Genomic DNA, 19,606 nt, shown 5'->3' on the forward strand with positions numbered 1-19,606 from the left:
ATCACCAGTGCTAGAAACCCCACGCTCATCATCCGCAGCAGCACCCTCCACCGACCCCCGATCGCGATACCAGCGCAACGGATCGCCTTTCCCCTCCGGCCCTTCGCGCAGAGTGTCTATCACAACACGGCGTCCAGCGCCCCCGTCCACCTGAACAACCACCGCAGACCCACCGGCCAACCGCACCCCCTCCTCCTGTCCCACGGGCACTTTCACAATGACACCACCGCGCTGTCTTGCGCCGGCGGTCTGTGCCTCGCGCTGTGCCTCAGCCAGCAGCTGGCGGAGCGCAACCATCTCCGCCTCCTGCTCCGCCATCTGGTCGCGCAGCGCCTGCACAGCGGCGCCACTGTCGAGGGACCGAACACCGTCCACTGGGGCTTCGCGCTGCGCCTCAGCCAGCAGCTGGCGGAGCGCAACCATCTCCGCCTCCTGCTCCGCCATCTGGTCGCGCAGCGCCTGCACAGCGGCGCCACTGTCGCGCTGTCTTGCGCCGGCGGCCTGTGCCTCGCGCTGTGCCTCAGCCAGCAGCTGGCGGAGCGCAACCATCTCCGCCTCCTGCTCCGCCATCTGGTCGCGCAGCGCCTGCACAGCGGCGCCACTGTCGAGGGACCGAACACCGTCCACTGGGGCTTCGCGCTGCGCCTCAGCCAGCAGCTGGCGGAGCGCAACCATCTCCGCCTCCTGCTCCGCCATCTGGTCGCGCAGCGCCTGCACAGCGGCGCCACTGTCGCGCTGTCTTGCGCCGGCGGCCTGTGCCTCGCGCTGTGCCTCAGCCAGCAGCTGGCGGAGCGCAACCACCTCCGCCTCCTGCTCCGCCATCTGGTCGCGCAGCGCCTGCACAGCGGCGCCACTGTCGCGCTGTCTTGCGCCGGCGGCCTGTGCCTCGCGCTGTGCCTCAGCCAGCAGCTGGCGGAGCGCAACCATCTCCGCCTCCTGCTCCGCCATCTGGTCGCGCAGCGCCTGCACAGCGGCGCCACTGTCGCGCTGTCTTGCGCCGGCGGCCTGTGCCTCGCGCTGTGCCTCAGCCAGCAGCTGGCGGAGCGCAACCATCTCCGCCTCCTGCTCCGCCATCTGGTCGCGCAGCGCCTGCACAGCGGCGCCACTGTCGCGCTGTCTTGCGCCGGCGGCCTGTGCCTCGCGCTGTGCCTCAGCCAGCAGCTGGCGGAGCGCAACCACCTCCGCCTCCTGCTCCGCCATCTGGTCGCGCAGCGCCTGCACAGCGGCGCCACTGTCGCGCTGTCTTGCGCCGGCGGTCTGTGCCTCGCGCTGTGCCTCAGCCAGCAGCTGGCGGAGCGCAACCACCTCCGCCTCCTGCTCCGTTACACGTCTGCGCAGGTCAGCCACCTCTGCCTCCTGCTCTGCAATCTGGTCTTGTAGGGCCTTTAGGGCAACGTGTCCGCAGCGCTTCTGATCGGCAAAGAGTTCCTCACAGTGGCGATGTTCGAGTAGTGGCCCAGCTTCGCTGGCGGCGCTCGGGGAAGCGTCGCGGTGTGGGTGCCCGCGGACTAAGCTTTGGTGGACGCTGTTTGGGGTATCGAGGGCGTTGGGGATGGCATGTTCTGTTTCACGGGAGCGGATTCCAAGGGATCGGGGTCGGTGCTTCGTAGCGGCCGCCTGCTGTGATGTGCCGGCTGTGTCTGTGATGGTGCATGCGCTGTGGGGGGCAGATGACGTCGTTGAGCTGGAGAAAAGGGTCTCTTCGCTGACGGAGATGTGCTGCGGTGGTGACGTGAAGCGATTATCGGTAGTACCACGAATGGGAATAGATGTGGAGTTGGCGCCATTATTGCGTTGCTGCTGCAGAAAAGGGAGACGCTGAAGTGCCTCTTGCTGATCCGCATACCCGTGCGGCAACGCCTCGTGCGCTATCTGCATCTGTGCCCACCGGTCGCGGAGAGCGGTCACCGTCGGCGAATGCAGTGGCAACTCATGCATATGTGGCCCTCCAGCTGCTCCGTAGACGTGGTTATATGATGTCGGCATCGACTGCGTCGGAGAGAGCGGCGGAGAGGGACCCGCAAAGTTGCTCTGTCGATCAGGCAGCTGTGTGCAGAAGGCAGAAAGGGAAGAAGGTTGCGCGATGCCATCTCCAAAGGCGTTCTCTGGCGACGCCACCGTCATAGTGCCTGTGGACGCATGTGTGATAAGCGGCTGCGGGCAGGCGATGGGGTGTTGCTGCAGGTGCATCTGCTGCTGTGCTTCCACAAGATCTCGGTACTCCTCTTCTAACACCTCCGCCAAGAGCTGCCGGTTAGCTAGATGATGGCGCAGCAGAAGATTGTCGTGTCGCTGGGCCTCCACAGTGGCCTCTAACCCCGACACATACTCTTCCGTCTGCTGTTCGTGTTCGCTGGAGTTTCTCAGCTGCATCCGAAGTCGCTCCAACTCGCGCTGCGTCTCGGCGAGCTCGTGCGCTAGGGAGAGCGGCGAGGAGGATGCTGTCGCGAGTTCCTTTTCGGTCTCCATGAAGTTTACCCTCTTCTCACGTGAGCCACGCAAGGAGACCAAAGGTGTGTTCTCCGCACGCCGGCCGCCGGCCGTCTGTAACACCGTTGAGCGCTGCTCTGCCCTGACAGCAGCACTTTTTGAGGAACGGCGATCCCTGCTGGTGTCCTCGAACCGCACGCTGGAGGAGGTGCCTCGCAAAGTGCCGCTCACCGTTGACTGCGGAGAGGAATCGCTGCGATGCAACACGGGTTGCTGCTGCTGGCGCAGCGGCTGTGCTCGCAGTCGAGCGCGAGATGAGCTCATCCCCACCAGCCCTATCGGTACGCAGCTGCTTCCTATAGCTCTTTGTTGCTACCCGCTGCTTCTGTACACCCCTGAAGTGAGCGTGCGTGCTTACGTGAGGTGTGCAGCCTCAGAGGTGGTGAATACCGAGGAGAAAGAGAAGCACAAAGACAGGCACAAAGGCGCGTGGGGAGGGTCCCGCAAAACAGAAAAGGAGAAACAAGAAGACAGCGTAGATGTCCGAAGCTGCTCGATGTGTGTGTGTGTGTGTGTATGTGTGTTTACGCTTACACGTACCGGTGCAGAGGTACTCGTGTATGGGGCTCTATAGGCTGGGATGGGGACAGGGGTTGAGCAAGGATTTGATAATAATAATAAAATGATAAAGGAGGCGACGGCACCTTTGTTAGCACTGCCGTGTACCGTGTGAGTGTGTCTCTGTGTGTGTGTGTATGGCGGAGGGACACGGGGGACGCTTGGGTGCCCTCATAATAACAGCAGTAGAAAAACTACGGCGCCAAGGAAACAGTCTAGAGGGAAGAAGCCGAAAAGAAGCGAAAAGCGGCGGAGCAAACAACGTGTGAGACGCGCGCGTGCGGCTTTTCGCCTCGACCACCCCTCCGCGGCAGGGGAAGCCCCGGGGAAAAGAGAAGGAGTGAGCGATGCGGAGCACGGTAGACAGACGAACAAACACAACAAGAGCAGGCCCGAACGTACACGGGAGGAAAGAACGGAACACACAGCCGCGCAACGCAAAAGGCGAAAAAGGGGGAGAAGAAAGAGAGAGACTACCGACACGCACGCACACACAGCGGCTTGGCGCTCCGGCGGCGATGTACTTCTTCTTGTGAAGTACTGCTGCCGGCGTAATGTGTGATAGGATTTGTGCTCCTGCCCTAGTCGCCCTGGAGGGGGTTGCGACTGTAGCAGCGGTGGTGGCGGTGTTCGACGTGAGGGATGACAGTGATGTGAAAAAGGAAAACGCACAACACACACACGTGATATGTAACAATCAAGGTCAAACGGCTTAACGCTTTTCTTCATGTAATGATGCACAATAGTGCCCCTCCCCGCCACCTCTCCAATACTCTCCTCCTTTCCCTGCCTGACTGATAGACTGACCCCTTGGCTTGGCGATCTTGGTGCTAGTGCCGATAGAGGTCTGATACGGGAGATCACTCTGGGCGATGATGAAGGGACCTCGGTTGTCTGTAGAGTTTGGAGAATAAGGCGTGCACAAAAACGGTAAAGTGCAGCCCAACAAGGAAGGTCGCGCTGCACTAGTGCTGAGCGTCTCTCGGTGACGTCTTGTGCGCGCGCGTATGCGCGTGTTTTATGAGGTTGGTTATGTGTCAGTGCCCTTTCTCGCATACGTGTGAGTGTGTGTGTGTGTGTGTGCACCGGTGGCCACGCACCTCTCCCCAGAGAGTGGCCTAAAGGCTGTCGCTAGCGCAGTAGCAGTGATCAAAACCAGCCGCTGAAGCACAGCGGCGAGATTACGAGATGTGCCTGCAGTAGGCGCAGGTGCTGTGTATGGAGAAGCGAGAGAGAGTGAGTGAGGCTCGGCGAGAGGACACAGTGGACGGAACGAAAACCGAACAAGCAAGAGAGCGGTGAGGGGCGGAGAAGGAGCGAGAGAGAGAGAGAGGGGGGACCACACAAAAATAAAGCGGGTGCCCGCACTCACACAAATAACGAAGCGCGAAACAAAGGCGCCACAAGACAGCAGCACTCCCTCACGAGCTCACGCACACGTGCGCTTGGCAAGCTCGCCCCTGTTCAGATGCGTGCAGGGGAGTGCGAAGAAGACGACAGCGTATTTGCGTTGCCGTTGTTTGCTGCTGCTGCTGTTCCTTCTGTTGCTTGCTTGACCCCCCCCCCTAGAATGCGTTCGCATCGACTGCGTGCGTGTGTGTGTATGTGTGTGTGCAACAGATTCGGAAGGAGCGCATACATTTATGTGAGTTTATGAGCCAGCATGCGCAGCCAAGCCGTCCCGAGACGTCATAGAGACAGTGAGAGAGAGAGCGATAGGGGAGAGAGCTGGAAGAGAAGGTTAAAAAAAAAAAGAAACGCATTCAAGGCAAGGGAGCCCGCGCCCATGCCGGCAAGCACAAGAGGAGATGTTCGTACATAGTCGGCACGACAATATCTGCACGAGTGTGTTGTCCTCTGTGGCGCGCCTGTGTGCGAGTCCGTCAACGACTACCCAGTGAGCACCGACTGCCGAAGATCGGCAGTAGAGCAGGAGGACACAAAGTGAAGACAGAAAGAGAGAGAGAAATGCGCCTACGCACGAATACTCTCGTGCTCTCCTCACCTCACAAAACACGCATGGCCCGCACGCTCGCGCTCTCCTCGCGTCCTTTCTGCGTGTGCGCACGCGCGCACCTCGCACATACCTTCTCGTATCGCATCTAAAGAGCGGGAGAGGAAGGAAAGAGGTGATGCGTGTCCTTTGCCACTGCAGTGCTGTGTTGAGATGTCCAACGACAACGGCAACGATAACAAGGGGAAGCTAAACAAAAAGTTGGCGACAGCGACAGCGCACTCTGCCAACTGCGAGCACTACGCCTGAGAAGTGGGAAGGTGTACGGTGCGTACGTCTCTGTCTCTGAGAAGGGTGGAGGGGGTGGAAACGACGGGTCCCAGGCGTTGGACCACAGCGCGCGGGTACCCGCCGACTACACCACCACCCGCCGCTGCCTGCAGCCAAGGCATCCAGACCCACACACGCGCCGCTACAGCTCTGGTGAGTGGTGTGAGGTAAAGACGTGGAACTGTTGGAAGTCTTCCAGCAGCGGGTTGTACCCGCTGCGAGTTGTGAAGAGCGCCGTCTTGTCACCGCCGTGGGTCTGCCAGAACACAGGGTGTCGCATCGACTCCACCTCCTTCTGCGCCCCACAGATGCGGGCATAGACAATGGACAGGTGATCAAAGTCTGTTGGGAAGCACATGTCGACCATGCCAGCATTCGCATGCAGTGCGTCGACGGGCTTGCGCAGGTACATGTCCTTGGCCACGCGCAGCTTCACCTGCAGCACAGGGCCGTTCACGCCGGGCAATGCTTGTCGCACGCTAGACCAGTCCGCCGCGAAGAGGTGATGGCGAGGGAAGTACTGAGCGAGCATTTCAAGAAAGACCATCTGCACTGTGGGCAGCCAGGCAGTGTGGAAGGGGCTCATGATGTACGCCATCTTCGTGAATATCGCGATGGTGGAGTCGGCCATATTGGGCTCGATGCTCCGCCGATTCGGTGCGTCAAGGGTTTCGCGGCCCTCAGTAAGGCACAGCACCTTCAAGTTGTGAAACGACTCCTCTTGCATCCAATTAAGGTAGCGCAGGTAACGCAGAATAATTGGATCCTGTAGGGCGTAGTAGCGCTCGTGCGCCGTGGCGAGGTTGTCGTGCTGCTGAAAGCCGAACCAATGCTCACTCACGACCGCCTCTTGGTCCCACAACACGCAGTCGTGTGGCATGCCGGAGAAGAGCTCCACGGCAAGCACGACGCAGCGCCGCTTCTCCAGCTGCCGCCAGTTCAGCACCGACAGGTGGTGGATGTTGACGTGGTGGTAGTGGTGGATAAGCTTGTTGCGCAGTACCTGGATCAGATGCGGGTTCTGCTCCACGGCGTGGTACTCGCATGCGGCGTAGAGGTCGGGAAAGTGCTCGGCCAGGTAGTCGAGTACAGACAACGCTAGAGCACCGGTGCCGGCACCGATGTCATACACGATGAGCGGCTCGCGGGGATCAAACTTGGCGCGGTGTGTCGTCACGAGGTACTCCGCCAGCACCCAGCCGTAGTAGGGCTGAAAGAGCTGCGTGGGTGTCACGAAACCCGGCGTCGACTCATGCAGCTTCGTGGCATACCGTTCATAGTCATGCTGGTTGCGCAGTGAGGCGAACGGGATGGGGTCGAAGTAGCCCGTGGTCATCAGTTGGCGATACTTGCGAAACAGCTTCGGATAGTAGCCCCACTTGTTGTTGTAGAGGGCAAAGTGCACAAAGTCCCGCATGATGAGCCTCGTGCCCAGAGACGGGTGGTCGGAAACGGCGCCGCCCTCGAAGACGATCATGTCCTCGAACATCTGGCGCTGCCGCTCCACGCGCTTCTCCTCGAGCACGGCCACGATCTGGTCCAGACGCGCCTCGCTTGTAATGTCATTCTGCGAGGAGACGACAGACGGAACGCCGCTGCGACCACCACAAAAGACCGCGGCAGCAGCCCCAGCACCCGTGGAGCCGACTTCAACGCCTCCCTCGGCAGGGTGCACCATGATGGAGGGTGCCTCCGCCTGCTCAGCCACCGATGCAGGCGCCGCTGTCTCTTCGTCCGTGATGGGGCTGCTGCTGGCTTCTCCCGCCGGGATCTCCGAGCACGAAGTGAGCTGGGATGAAGATGGTGCTGACAATGTCGACCGCGGAGCCCGCAACAATCGCGACCGCAGGAGAAGCCCCACCACTGGCGCCATTTCATCATGGAGCATCAGCTGTGTCGGGCCGAGCGCCAGCGATGCCTTGCCTGCGGATACCAGAGTCGCTCCGCCGTGTATTCTGTGAGAAGCGACATTGAGGATAGACGCGGCAGCGACTAGGCCAGCGCCTCTGCGCTGGCGTCCAAGAGTGTACAACGGTGCTGCAACGCGCATCTCGCTCTCCCTCGCTCGTGAAGGCGGATCGCGTGTTGGCTCGACCGCCAACTGGCACCACAGGCCTTCTAAAGAATTCCGCACGCAGCCTTCGCTTTCGTTTCGGGCGTCTCCCAGCTCGATGTTGCTCGGTCACCGCCGCAGATGCCGACAGGCCTGACAGTGCGCGTGTGTGCATATACACATGTATGCATGCGCGTGCGTGTGCCACTTTGTGTCCGTGCAGGCCAGGATGGTGGATGCACGACGGTGGATGCAGGCAGCAGACACGTCTGAGGAATAAAACTCGGATCTGCGGCGCGCAAGTGCGTGTGCGTCAGAGAGAGAGAGGGGGGATAGCGCGAAATAGAGCGATACACGCTGAAGAGCACAACGGCGCGTTGTGGTGCGGTTCCGCGCAACACACACAGAGATAGCGGTGTTGGGAAAGTCGCGCGAAGCAGGAGGAGGGGCTCGTAGCGGAAGGGGGACGACGAGGCACACACCGAATGGCTTGACAGGAAGCATATAGGAAAGGAGAGGCGATGAGAAGCGTAGAGAACACAGAGCACACGAGAGACATGATCCTTACCGTCATAAAGGGGGCAAGCTGGACGACGTCTCACCTTAAGGACAACGAAGAGAAGAGAGGCATCTGAGCAGCAGCAGCAGCAGCAGTGCCCCTCCCCCGACCGCAACCCGCGAAAGCTTGTGCGAAAGATGGGACGGGAAAACGATAACAAAAATGAGCACCAGGCCGGCACACGCGGCTTACGCGGTTACGCAGCCGCCGCCCCCCGCTGAAGGATTGTGCGGAGAGGGCGGAAGAGGCAGGGAGAGACAATGGCAGAGGGGATGCGGGGCTGGGCCCCACCTTTGCATGAACTCGTAGAGGTGCATGGGCAGCGCTCGGCTCGTCGGAGTGCTCCTCCAAGTGCTGTTTCCGCATCCACCCACCCCCGCTTCGTGTGCAAACCAACGACACCACAACGACCAACGCCGCCCGAAAGCGCAAGAAAGAGGGATGAGAGGGTGCGCAAGGTCTCTGCATGCCCCTTTTCCCTTCGTTTTTTTTTCGGTTCACACAAACTTTAGCTGATGTGGCAGTGATACTGAAATTCAAGAGTCGCGCCATCTAATCGAAGGTCGGGGGAGGTCCTGTCGCATCCGCAGAAACACACACACACACACACACGGGCACCACCACCGCAGAATCGGGAAGCATGAGAGAGAGCAAGAGGGTGGAGTGAGGTGGGTACGGGGGCGGGACACAGAGAGAGAGACAGACAGAGCGAAAGCAATGGAGAAGGAAAAGAATGGAAGACGCTACACCGCGGAAGGGAAGAAGCGACATCACGAAGTTGATTAACAATAAGGAGCGGGAGGAAGAAAAGAAAGCATACACCCAAACAGCGGCAACCACCACAAGACACATCGATCGTCATCAGCGGCACCGGCTCTCGTCAGCCAGTCACTTAAGCGCACGGATTTCAGCAGTAGTGTGTCATCCTACCTCGTGTGCTACATCAGACAGAGTGAGAAGCAGGCAGAACTCAGCAGCATTGGGATCCTCCTCCACATCTCGCCTACTTGATCGCGAGAGGGACTGCGTCTAGCGGGAGCACGGCACAAATTCGCACCGTGCACGTACGTCGATTCGGAAGAAAAAGGAAAAAAAAATATGTAAAGAGATAGAGGCAGGGCCCGCAGCCGCGGCAGCTGCAATGAGGGACGCCTCCGTCTACTCGCTTTGTTGCACCGGCTCAAATGTGTAGGAGATGCCGTCGGAGACAGGGGCGTCGGATCGCCCTTCGCCACGCTCCGGCACTGGCAGATATTGCTGCCGCCCCGCCGACGAGTACGCCGCTCGCCTTCTAATGTCCTCCGCCCTCGACCCCGACGACTCCTGCGAACCTTCCTCGCACACAGCGCTTGCGCCAGAAGCGTCATTAAGCGTCGGCTGCTGCGGCGACACCGAGGAATCAGCCTCCCCGTCCCGGTTGTCCTCCTCGTTCATGTCCGGCCCATTAGCGTGATCGGCGCCGTGTCTCTTAAAGTTGCGCCGCTTGCGCAGCTCGAAGCAGGCAAGCGAGCCCTTCGACTCCGGCTCGCCGTGCTGGCTGCGGTACTCGCCAAGCGCCCGCTTCTTCTCGCGCCTCTTGACAATGTGCTCGTAAGTAGACTGGTGGGTGATGTCGAGGTAGACATGGAAGCAGATGAGCTTACCGAGGGAGCCGATGCCGGCGACAGCGATGAGCAGGCATACAAAGTTGAAGACCACGAGAGCGGGGAAGGCTCGAATAGGGCTGTGGTAGGCTTGCGTGTGCATGTGGCGCTTGAAGGCGTCAACGTCGCGCAGCATCAGCTGAATCGTATAAAGGCTTAAGGCCGTCACCCAAGCCATCCCAGCCCAGGCGACGCCCATGAAAGTTGCGAAGAGGCGGTAGTTCTTGGCGCCGACGCAGCTGTTCAGCCAGCGACAGTGATGATCGAAACCTGGGACGCACTTGTCGCACACGCTGCAGTGCTTGCAGCCTACCTGTACAAATCGCCGACAGAAGACACACGGCTCCGTACTGGGCTCCGCCGACTCTGGTACGAGCTCATCCTGGTTGAGGCGAGGGAGGTCTGTGCGGAAGACAGCGGGGTCCTGCTGAGGGTACAACTCCAGCGCCACCTTCGTGAAGACGACTGAGGTCATGAGTACGGATGAGATGACGAGCACGACGGCAAAGCGTGCGCCGTCGAAGAAGGGGATCTGTACCATAAAGTGCAGCGCTGCCAGCACGGCAATCGCGGCCCAAGCGCTGATCTGCAGTGCATCCAGGGGGTACTCGTAACCACTTCGGCGTGGACGCACCGGGTCGCCATAGATGTCCTTCCACTCGCCCTCCTCGCTCTGCGGTCTGCAGCAACGAAACAACATTACGCGAACTGAAAAAAAAAAAAGAAGGTGCACGGCAAGTGCGTGTTAGTGTTATGGAATCTTTTTGTGGGTGTGTGTGGGGGCGGAGCACTTCCTGCCCTCGCTGGTGTGCGGCCAGAGATAGACCGAGAGAGAAAAGGAAACGGAGGAGGAAGAGTAGGAAGAGGAGGGGACGCTTCAGCTGAGGGATGACCATCCCGTTTTCTAACCGATCATGCGCAATTGCCATCAAGCGTGTCGGACGCGGCCAGGTAGATGGGGGGCGGAAGGGGAAGCGGGCACCTGCATGCCACCCTCACGGGATTCGTGTTTGATTGTTTCCATGGCGTCTGCGAACGCGCAGTGATCATTCTTCCCTTATCCGTCCCTTCTCAGACGGTGGATGTGATGATGGGGGCGTGGGGGGAGGGGGGCTGCCTTGAATTCGCAGACGAGGTAGCAGAGCCAGTTGACATCCTTCCCAAACAGAAGAAGGGGAGAAAGAGATCCGCCAAGCCCCACACGCGCAGAGACACCCGTGCGTTGCTGCCGGAAGCCGCCCGAACGAAACAGCGGAGGCCCCTCACCCTCCCCTCTTCATTGCAAGAGGGCGAAACACATTTTTCTTGCACAATGAGAAGGAAATCAGAGGTGAGGAAAGAACCAATGTCGAACTCCGTGACAGAAGCGTGGGAGATCAGCTGAACGGAGCAGGCGGAAGTGCATACACACGCGTGACCCCGATCTTGAAAAACAAAACCGAATCGACGCACACACACTATCTCTGGGCACCGCCCCGACGAAACTGAAAACTTTCCGTTCTCAGCAGGGGACTGTGGTGGTTGGGGAGGGGAGGGGAGGGGAAGAGGTGGTGCTGATCTCGCCCAACCAGCTGCGGAAGAGGAAAACGAGGGAGGGCAAGAGAAGCGAAATTCGCCTTGACTAACGGCTCTGGGCACGTCTGTGCCGTCGTGTATGCAAAGCCAGAGAGATGGGATTCTACGACATCAGGGAAAGGATACATCAGCGTTGCGAGGAGACACGCTGTGGAGTATGAGGAAGCCGCTGAGGGTTGGCCGCAAAGACGGATTTGCACCCACACCGATCCCTTATCGGCTCCGTCGGCGCGGCCGGGGAGAAGCAGCGTGGAAACGGCAGCAACAGCAGTGATGGCCGCGTGAGCAAGCATGTAAGCAGCAAAGCCAGCGTGCCGCAGAGATCAGAAAGCAAAGAGAAGCGAAGGTGGCTTGAGAGAAACACCCCCGGCTGTGGTGACCAGGGGAAGAAGAAAAAACAGAATAGCCACGAGCCCGAAAAGGTGCGCCTCCGTGCGCGTCTATGCGTGCGCGTGTTTCATGTATGTCCTGAGTGCACCCGCCTGTCGTGGCCGTTCCAAGTGCAGCGGCAGATGCACGCTGCCTGCGTGCACACCCTCTCACAGAGGGAGACACCGTGAGAAGCAGGCAGGCGCAAAGCTGGGCAAGGAGCACTGGCACACACACACACGCACACACACGTGCGCATACAAGCAAGCGAAGAAGACGAAAAATGAAAAGCGCCACCGACATTTTTCAAAGGTCAGGCTCCACGAGGCAGCGCTCTGTTTTTTTTTTTTTGCTTGCTCGCATCGACAAGTCGACTGGAGAACGCGGAGGAGAGGGAAGGAGGGTTCGGAATCGCTCGAAGTGCTGGGGAAGCGAAGAGAGGCAGTGAAGAACTGAGAAGGGGGCGAGAGACCGAGCGGGCGTATGCAGAAAATGCCGGGGCTGAAGGGTTGTGGACGCTGAAGCAAGCATGGCAGACCTATCTAAGCAGCAACAACAACGATGCCGGCACGAACTCGGCTGTGTCCCGCTCCTGCGTGAGCCTGTGCGTCTGATTGCTTGTGTGCGTGTGTTCAGGGAGGAAAGGGCAGAGAGCTTTCCGTCTCCCGCTGCCTAAGCTATGCGTGCGCGGGCACCTCAAAAAGAAAATAGACAGAGGTTGAAGATGAAAAACGCGCAGTTGCGTGTGTCGCGACGTCGCCGTCATCTCGACTGACGCACGCGTGCAAGAGTCCGCCAGCGGGTGCACGGAGGGAGAAGCCTATTCGAACGGTGCCTTCTTCGTTCTTTTTCTTTGCATGTACTTTCTCTCGCCGATAGTCCCCGGCCCTCCTCTGCGGATGTGCGCGTCCATCTTCGCGTTTTCACTGGCGGTGGTTACTCCACTCGAGATCGAGAGAGACAGAGACAGAGTCGGGGAGACGACATGAAAAAAAGAGCGGGATGCGCGAACGAAAATCGGAGGTGGTAGAGAGACGGCGTAAGAAAGAGCGGCAGATCTACGACAAGTTCAGCGCTTTTAAACACCCCCCCCCCCTTTACAGCCACACAGGCACACATACACATTGTGGCAAATATGCTAGACATCCACGTTCACACGCGCCGAAAGGGCGAGGGACGACGTGGCATGTGCGCGACGTCGGGATAGCAGCACGGGTTGTCATGCACCCCCCAGCCCCGATTCTCTCTGCACGACCGAGAGAGAAACGTGCCGTGCGGGAGGGATCCCTGGAGTGCTTTCTCCCTCTCGCTCTGAGGATCTACAGCGCCACAGGGGAGGGGGGCAAAGCATCGGCAGTGAAAGTGTCCGCGTTTTCTGTTGGAGCGCTTCGCGCTCTTCTCACGATGTGTCTGTCTTCGTGTGCGTGTGTGTGTGTTTGCGGGTGGCGCTGTTATACACACGCACACGCGCACAAACACACATGCACCTTTCCCTCGAATCCTCTAGAGCGAGAGAAAGTGGACTGAAAGGCAGAGAGACACGACCAAGAAGCAAAAGAAACACGAACTCGAAGACTGCACGACGCATTGATGATCGCGCGGTGGCCTGCATCCCTCACTCCTTCTCCCCCTCCCCCTCCCTCCCTCCAAGAAACGCGCACCCACGCCCACACACACACACACATACGTGCAATCCACGCGCACGCTAGTGATTGCAGTACGGTGGCTGCAAACGTTGCGCTCGTTTCCGGGGGAGGGTGTGGGGAAGAGGGTGGTTGCATGTTCACGCCTGCGGACATGTAGACATGGTTGCTTACATAAACGAAAAGTATGCATAAAAAAATAGAACCGAAATCACCTCGCGCACCCCTCAGCCTCTCCCCCGCGTCACATGCACTCGGACGGAGGCCGAGGAAAGGAGCCGGCGAACGGGGGGGGGAGGGGGGCAGGGGGCAGGCGTTTCCACCACACCTTAATTTTGGCGCTTGTAAGTCTTGCTCCAAAGCACCTTCACGCTAGCCGCGAAGGCGGTATTCTGCGCCTCCAGCGCAGCGATGAGCTGCTCGATCTCCGCCACAACGGCCTTCTCGTACTCCTCGAAGCGGGCGAGCAGGTTCTGCTCGGTGTAAAGCTGCTTGATAACTGCGACCTTGGCCGGATCGGTGGAACCGTAGTTAGCCTTGAACTCCGCGACCTTCTCGGCCGGAGCGGTCGCCAGGAAGGTGACGGCGAGCCACGAGCACTTGGCGTCTTCAATGTCGGTGCCGATTTTTCCAAGCTTCTCGGGCGGAGTGAAGCAGTCCATCACGTCGTCCTGCACCTGAAAGTACTCGCCCATCACCATGGCCACCTTGTGCGTCGCCTCCTTGTCCACTTTCTCCACTGTCCCGCTCACCAGCAGGCCCATCACCAGCGGCAGCCAGTAGGTGTAGTAGGCGGTCTTGTACACAACGATGCGGCGGTGGTTGAAGGGTGTGTACTCGATGTAGTCGGTCGTGTTGGCGTGCGCCACGTTGGCGTCCAGCTTCGCTGAGTCTACCATCGACGTGACGTCGTACAGCTGACCAATCGTGGTAGTGAGATCGACGTCGTGGAAAACGCGCAGCACCTCGGCGAGGAACGGGCGGTCGGCGAAGTAGTGCAGCGCCATCTGCGTCGCCCAGGCCAGCAGAATGAGACCGTCATTGATGGCCACCTGCGTGGTCACGCCGGGGTGCAAGTACCAGCACGGCTTGCCGCGGCGAGTCTTGCTGTGGTCCATGATGTCGTCCTCCACAAGGAAATGGGCCTGCAGCATCTCGATCATCCAGCCGCACACACACGCGTCGTGCAGAACGCGCTCCATCGCAGCTGCATCCATCTTCGTATCCTTCGCCATCGCCTCCGCCACGTCCACGACACAGAGGCCGCGGTTGTACTTGCCGCCGAGGCACGTAGTGTCCATCATAGACTTTAGGTAGCCCTTGCGGTGGACATCCATTTCGAAGCGCTTCTCCGCATCGCCGAGTAGGAACTCCTGAACCTCCTCGTACACCTTCTGGAAGCGTTCCATGTGCGCCATGATGGCCGAATATGATGCCGCTCGTTGCGTCTAATCTTGTTTGATCTGAGAAGAGCGCGACTCAAACAGCCGATAGCGATGGGGAGTAAAAAAAAAAAAAAAAAACACGGCCTCAACTTTAGAAAAGATATTGACGCCCAAAGATGTAGTTGACGGGAAGATAGCTTACTATGCCGCGTGAGAGCGAGAGGGAGGGAGGGAGGGAGGGAGGGAGGGAGGGAGGGAGGGAGGGAGGGAGGGAGGGAGGGAGGGAGGGAGGCACACCGGTGTGTGTGTGTGTGTGTGAGGGGGGGGGGGGCAGTGCAAAGGTTGACGGATGATGCAGTGGGTATGGCAAGAAAGGAAAAGGGGGAGAGAATACAGGAGAGGAGGGCAGGTGATAGTGGAGCTGAGTGAAATGTGAAGTAGGAGCGCGTCGGAAGAAGATGGCATGCAGCGTTGCACGACGTGCACAAGACGGCCTATGAGGAAGAGAAAACTGGTGGAAAGCAGCAGCCCCACAGGCCGCCACCACCATTACTGTCTCTCCGAACACGGCAGTGTCGTCGCTCTCCTCTCCCGCTTCCTCTGCTGACCCTCAACCGCGACGTCGTGCTTCGACGCGTACGGGTGTACCCATCTCGGCCACACGTGTGTGGAGGCATGGGGGCGGAACGATGAAGGACACACATTTGAAGGCAGTGGTGGAGACGGAAACAGGAGATCGCCAAACGGCGATGGTGCCGTGACCTCTCGAGAGAAGAGAGAGAAAGTGAGAGGGACGGAGAACCCGATGAACATTGTGAGCGATGCGCCTCGGCGTACGCGACACGTGGACACGTACTTGTGTGGATGGGTGGGTGGCTGCGTTTACAGCAACGATGCCTTCGTCGGTCTCTCGCTCTCACGCCTGCTCACCATCACGGACGGTCACACCTCTTGGTCACCGTCTCTCTCCTCCTCGCAACACACAGACGAACGCGCGCAGGCACACTCCTACACACAACGGCGAAAGCGAAGCGCAAAAAAAAAAATGTTCCCGTTTTGAAGGGCGAGGGAAGGTCCGCTTTACATGAACGCGCCGTCTGGCCATCGCACACGCTGACAGACATGAGCGCCAAGATACACGCGCCGCAATCGCAAGCATCAGGGGGGAAGGAGGAAGGGGAAGAGAGAGCTCACAAGCAACGTCTATCAGCAACCCTCAGCAAAGGAAAGAACAATGTGCAAACCGCACCGCCGCAACGTACGCCAATCATGTGGTCCTGTCTAACATACATAAAGGGAGAGTGACAGAGAGACACACACGCGCATGCGCACGAATGCAGCCTCATTTCTCTCTTCTCAACGGCCACTAATGCGTGCTGGTGGCACTAAAGAGCGGCGCCGTCCCCATCCCAGCAAGCCGAGAGGGGTTCTGCAACAGCAGGTTCACTTCATCGACGATCCGCAGGCACTCCGCCTTAGTGCCGAGATACTGCGTTTCCTTCTCCCTGAGACGCACGTAGTCTTCTAGGGAGAAGGTGGACTGCCACAGCATGCGGATGCGCTGCTCCTGTGTGGAGAGTGTGGCGAACACATCGCCCGCGTGCAGCTCCTTCTTGCGCGCCTCGTACTCCGCCGTGAGCGCATTTAGCTGAACCTTCGACCCATCTCGTAGACGGGTGTAGTAGGCTAGCTGTGCGCTAAGCACCTTGCGCGTGTCCTCCACCTCCGCCCGCAGCCCGTCCAAGTCGCTGAACTTCTCCATCTCCGCCTTCTGCTCCGCCATCTTGGCGCTGTGCGACGCCAGCTCCTCCTTGATCTTCTTGTCGAGGTGCGCCACCTTGTCCAGCTCCGCCTTGCGCTCGAGCAGTTCCTTCTCCAGGCGCTGGTGGGTCTTCACGTCGTTCTGAATCTGGTCGCGCTTCGCATCCACCTGCGTCGTCAAGTCGTGGAGAGTGTCAGTGTTGTTCTCCGACGGCATCTGCCGCTGCATCTCGAGGGCTTGCGAGATGCGGCTCAGCAGGTCAGCAATGTGCCGCTGCGTCTCGGCAATCTTATCCAGCTCCGCTCGCTCCCTGTCGGGGTACTCGTCAATGAAGGTCTGCATCTCGCGGTCCTTCTCTTGCAGCTCCTGGAAAGCCTGCACATTTTCGCCGCTGAAATTCTTCACCTCCTCCTCCAGCGCGCTTTGCCGGGCACGCGACTCCTGCAACGTGTCACGGATGTCATTCACCTGCCGCTCCAGCACCTCGATGTCGGAGCGGGTTGCCTTGAGCTGCCCAATCAACTTCTCCTGCTCTTCCTTGACGGAGAGGGAGCACTGGCTCTGCAGTTCTTTGCTCTCCCGTCGCTTGCGCAGAATGCCGCGCAGCATCTCGGCGGCGCGCTTCTTGTCCGGGTCGCCAGCGAGGTTCGCCATCAGCAGTTCTTGCTTTGCTTGCAGCGTTCGGAGCTCGTGTTGGCGATCCAGCACCATATCCGACACCGCGAAGGCTTCGTCACGGATGGCCTTGTAGGAGTTGTAGTCTTGGTTCTCGTTGAGTATGCGCCTGTCCAGCTGCTGGATTTCCTCCTCCAGCGACTGCAACGTCGCCTTCGTCTTGGCGTCCGTGTCCTTCACAGCGAGGAAAAGGTCGTCGACCTTCTTGCGGCGGGCGATGTTCTGCTTCTCCAGTCGCGTGGACTCTTCCTTCAGGGCAGCGAGGTCGAGCGAGCTCGAATTTTCCACGGCAACGTTTACATCCGCGAGCGTGTCCTTCAGCTTTGCAATATCGTCCTGCAGCGTCTTCGACTTTTGCTGCAGCTGCGTGAGCACGGAGCTGTTGCGGTCGATGAGCTGTTCCTGCTCCTGCAGTCGCTCAATCTCAGCCGAGAGCTCCGCAATCTTGGGGCGGATCAGCCCGATGTAGTAGCTACGGTCACCAACCTGACGTCCTGGACCGGCAGAGGTACCGACACCACTGCGCGAAGCTGCCCGCATACCCTCGCGCGAGACAGCCGCCTCTGCTGACACTGCCACCGGCTGCTGTAGACTGCCACCAATGCCGGCAACTTGCATGCGGTTCGTGCCGGGTCGGGCCTGGGACCCAGGCCGCATCGTGGTGCCGGGGCGCAGCCCATTGAACGTGCCGAGGCTCTGTGAGTTGAATCCGGTGTTCATGGCGTTGACGGGTGACTTTGTTCGTACGGACGCTTTCTCTAGGTTCGCAGCCCCACTACTGTCACTGCTGCAAAAGACGAAAAGGGGAAGGCAAGGAGGAGGAGGGAGGTTGTGGCGCACTGGCAGGACGGCAATCCAACGCACCACGCATAAACGAATAGCTGCAAAGAGCGCAGCACACCGAAGGCGCGAGAAGAGCGTTTGGCCAACAGGGAGAGCGTTGGTGCAGGTGGAAAAAGGCATATACGACAGGACGAGAGAGAGAAAGGGGTGCCAAGCAACAAGGATGGTAGCCGGAGACACGCTTGAGTTACAGAGGGAGATGTGCAGCGCGAAAGAAATACGGGGGGAGGGGCAGCAAAGGCCCCCGTCTCTCTCCCTCTCGGGCTCAGCCCGCCTGCTCGCTAGCAAGACGCACACGCAAGCACACACAGACTCCCCCTCTTCCACCACTGTCAGCATCGTGGATGACGATAGAGAGCGAAAAAGGGGATGCAAAGAACTTGTCTATAAAACAGCAATCGATGTCTGCCTGTGTGTTTTGTGGAGGGAAGAGGGAGGTGCTCCCCCCACCCACCCACGCACCCACACACTCATCAAGCAAAGTCGTGTTCACAGCGAACAGATCCATCTGCCGGCGCTTCGCCTAAGGCTCGAGCGCCTCTTTTTGCAGTTCTTATTATTCCAGCCTTTACGTTCTCACGGCTTGTGCGTGTGCGTTAGAGAAGGTGGTCTTACGCCTGGGTGATGTGCGGCGTGCATGTCTGTATGCGTGTGCGTGCGTGTGCAGCTGCATAATGCGGAGCAACGAGAGGGGAGAAGCGGTCCACCATGGCAATAGAGGTGCACCGCGGCAGCGATCGCCATCCGTTGAGCTGTCCAAGCTTGTATGCGCGGATCAGCAAAGGGTGGCACTGAGATGTAGCGCCTTTTCGTTTCCTTTTTTCTTTACAAGCACGCGGCTAAGGGCACCATACATGCACATTACGTAAGAGAGCAAAGACAAGAAGGATGTGAGGGACGGAGGAAACCGAGCGCAAGAGAGACGACAAGCGCGTACACACGCGCGCACGCATGCATGCACACACACGGAGGCAAGCATGCAGCCGCTTGGCTCCGAGTTCATCGTTTTCTTTTTCTGTATATATATATATATATGCTCTTGTATCTCTCCCTCTCTCTCCCAGAAGCTTGCGTCCTCCACTCTTTAATGTCGATTAAGCGTACGCCATAAAGCACCGACAGACAGGTGGCCAACACATCAACATCTTCGCCAAGAACGACAGAACGGGACGGAAAAAGAAAAAGATGAGGACAAGGTGAGAGCATGTCGCATGAGCGAACACCGCGCGGAGAGAAAGAGTTGGCACCCGAAGATGCAAAACAAAACGCGAAAGAAAGTGTCCGCATATGAACAGAGAAGCAGAGAGAGGGGAACGCCGAGCACCCCGCCGCCAGCACGGAGAGAGTGGGCTTGTGCACCCGGTCATGTGCACTAGCTGCGGCAGCGTCACAAATCACCGTCATAGTAGCACGACAGCTGGAGCATGCGTCTCTTCGACACAGGGCCAGACTTGTCGGTGTCCGTGCGCACACGTGCATGTGCCGCTACTGCCTCACACATGCACACACACACACACACACTCGTCTGTCATTGCGATGCAGTGCAGCGAGAGGAGATGAGCAAAGATGAAAGAGAGAGAGAGTCGTGGAGTGCGTCGCGGGGAGTGCAAGACCGGCGACCGAGACACTGCCCGCCTATGAAGGATCTTAGAAAGCCACCACGACGGCCGGGCAGAGGTGCGGTCACGCAAAAGCAAGCGCACATAGGCATACGCCATCCTCCCTCCCCCTTCCCTCTCTCCCTCACCGTCTCTCGGCGCTCCCTTT

The 19,606-nt window shown here is 59.1% G+C and overlaps 5 protein-coding genes across 5 annotated transcripts; all 5 read right to left on the reverse strand.

Annotated features, from left to right (window-relative positions):
- Nucleotides 1-6: 6 nt before the first annotated feature.
- On the reverse strand, nucleotides 7-2,754 carry LINJ_22_1180 (conserved hypothetical protein; the record flags this gene model as incomplete). Its single annotated transcript, XM_003392454.1, has 1 exon — nucleotides 7-2,754. A coding segment is annotated over one exon (2,748 nt), but the record flags the coding sequence as incomplete, so codon positions are not given.
- A 2,720-nt stretch (nucleotides 2,755-5,474) lies between these two features.
- On the reverse strand, nucleotides 5,475-7,010 carry LINJ_22_1190 (conserved hypothetical protein; the record flags this gene model as incomplete). The annotated part of the gene is made up of 1 exon (XM_003392455.1): nucleotides 5,475-7,010. The coding sequence occupies one exon, from the start codon at nucleotides 7,008-7,010 to the stop codon at nucleotides 5,475-5,477; it is 1,536 nt and encodes a 511-aa protein (XP_003392503.1).
- Nucleotides 7,011-9,102: 2,092 nt separating this feature from the next.
- LINJ_22_1200 (conserved hypothetical protein) lies at nucleotides 9,103-10,287 on the reverse strand (the record flags this gene model as incomplete). The annotated part of the gene is made up of 1 exon (XM_003392456.1): nucleotides 9,103-10,287. The coding sequence occupies one exon, from the start codon at nucleotides 10,285-10,287 to the stop codon at nucleotides 9,103-9,105; it is 1,185 nt and encodes a 394-aa protein (XP_003392504.1).
- A 3,216-nt stretch (nucleotides 10,288-13,503) lies between these two features.
- FPPS (farnesyl pyrophosphate synthase) lies at nucleotides 13,504-14,592 on the reverse strand (the record flags this gene model as incomplete). Its single annotated transcript, XM_003392457.1, has 1 exon — nucleotides 13,504-14,592. One exon carries the CDS (start codon nucleotides 14,590-14,592, stop codon nucleotides 13,504-13,506), a length of 1,089 nt encoding a protein of 362 aa, XP_003392505.1.
- Nucleotides 14,593-15,925: 1,333 nt separating this feature from the next.
- LINJ_22_1220 (intraflagellar transport protein-like protein) lies at nucleotides 15,926-17,536 on the reverse strand (the record flags this gene model as incomplete). The annotated part of the gene is made up of 1 exon (XM_003392458.1): nucleotides 15,926-17,536. The coding sequence occupies one exon, from the start codon at nucleotides 17,534-17,536 to the stop codon at nucleotides 15,926-15,928; it is 1,611 nt and encodes a 536-aa protein (XP_003392506.1).
- Nucleotides 17,537-19,606: the final 2,070 nt, after the last annotated feature.

Source organism: Leishmania infantum, chromosome 22 (assembly GCF_000002875.2).
Source record: "Leishmania infantum JPCM5 genome chromosome 22".
Lineage (NCBI taxonomy): Eukaryota > Euglenozoa > Kinetoplastea > Trypanosomatida > Trypanosomatidae > Leishmania > Leishmania infantum.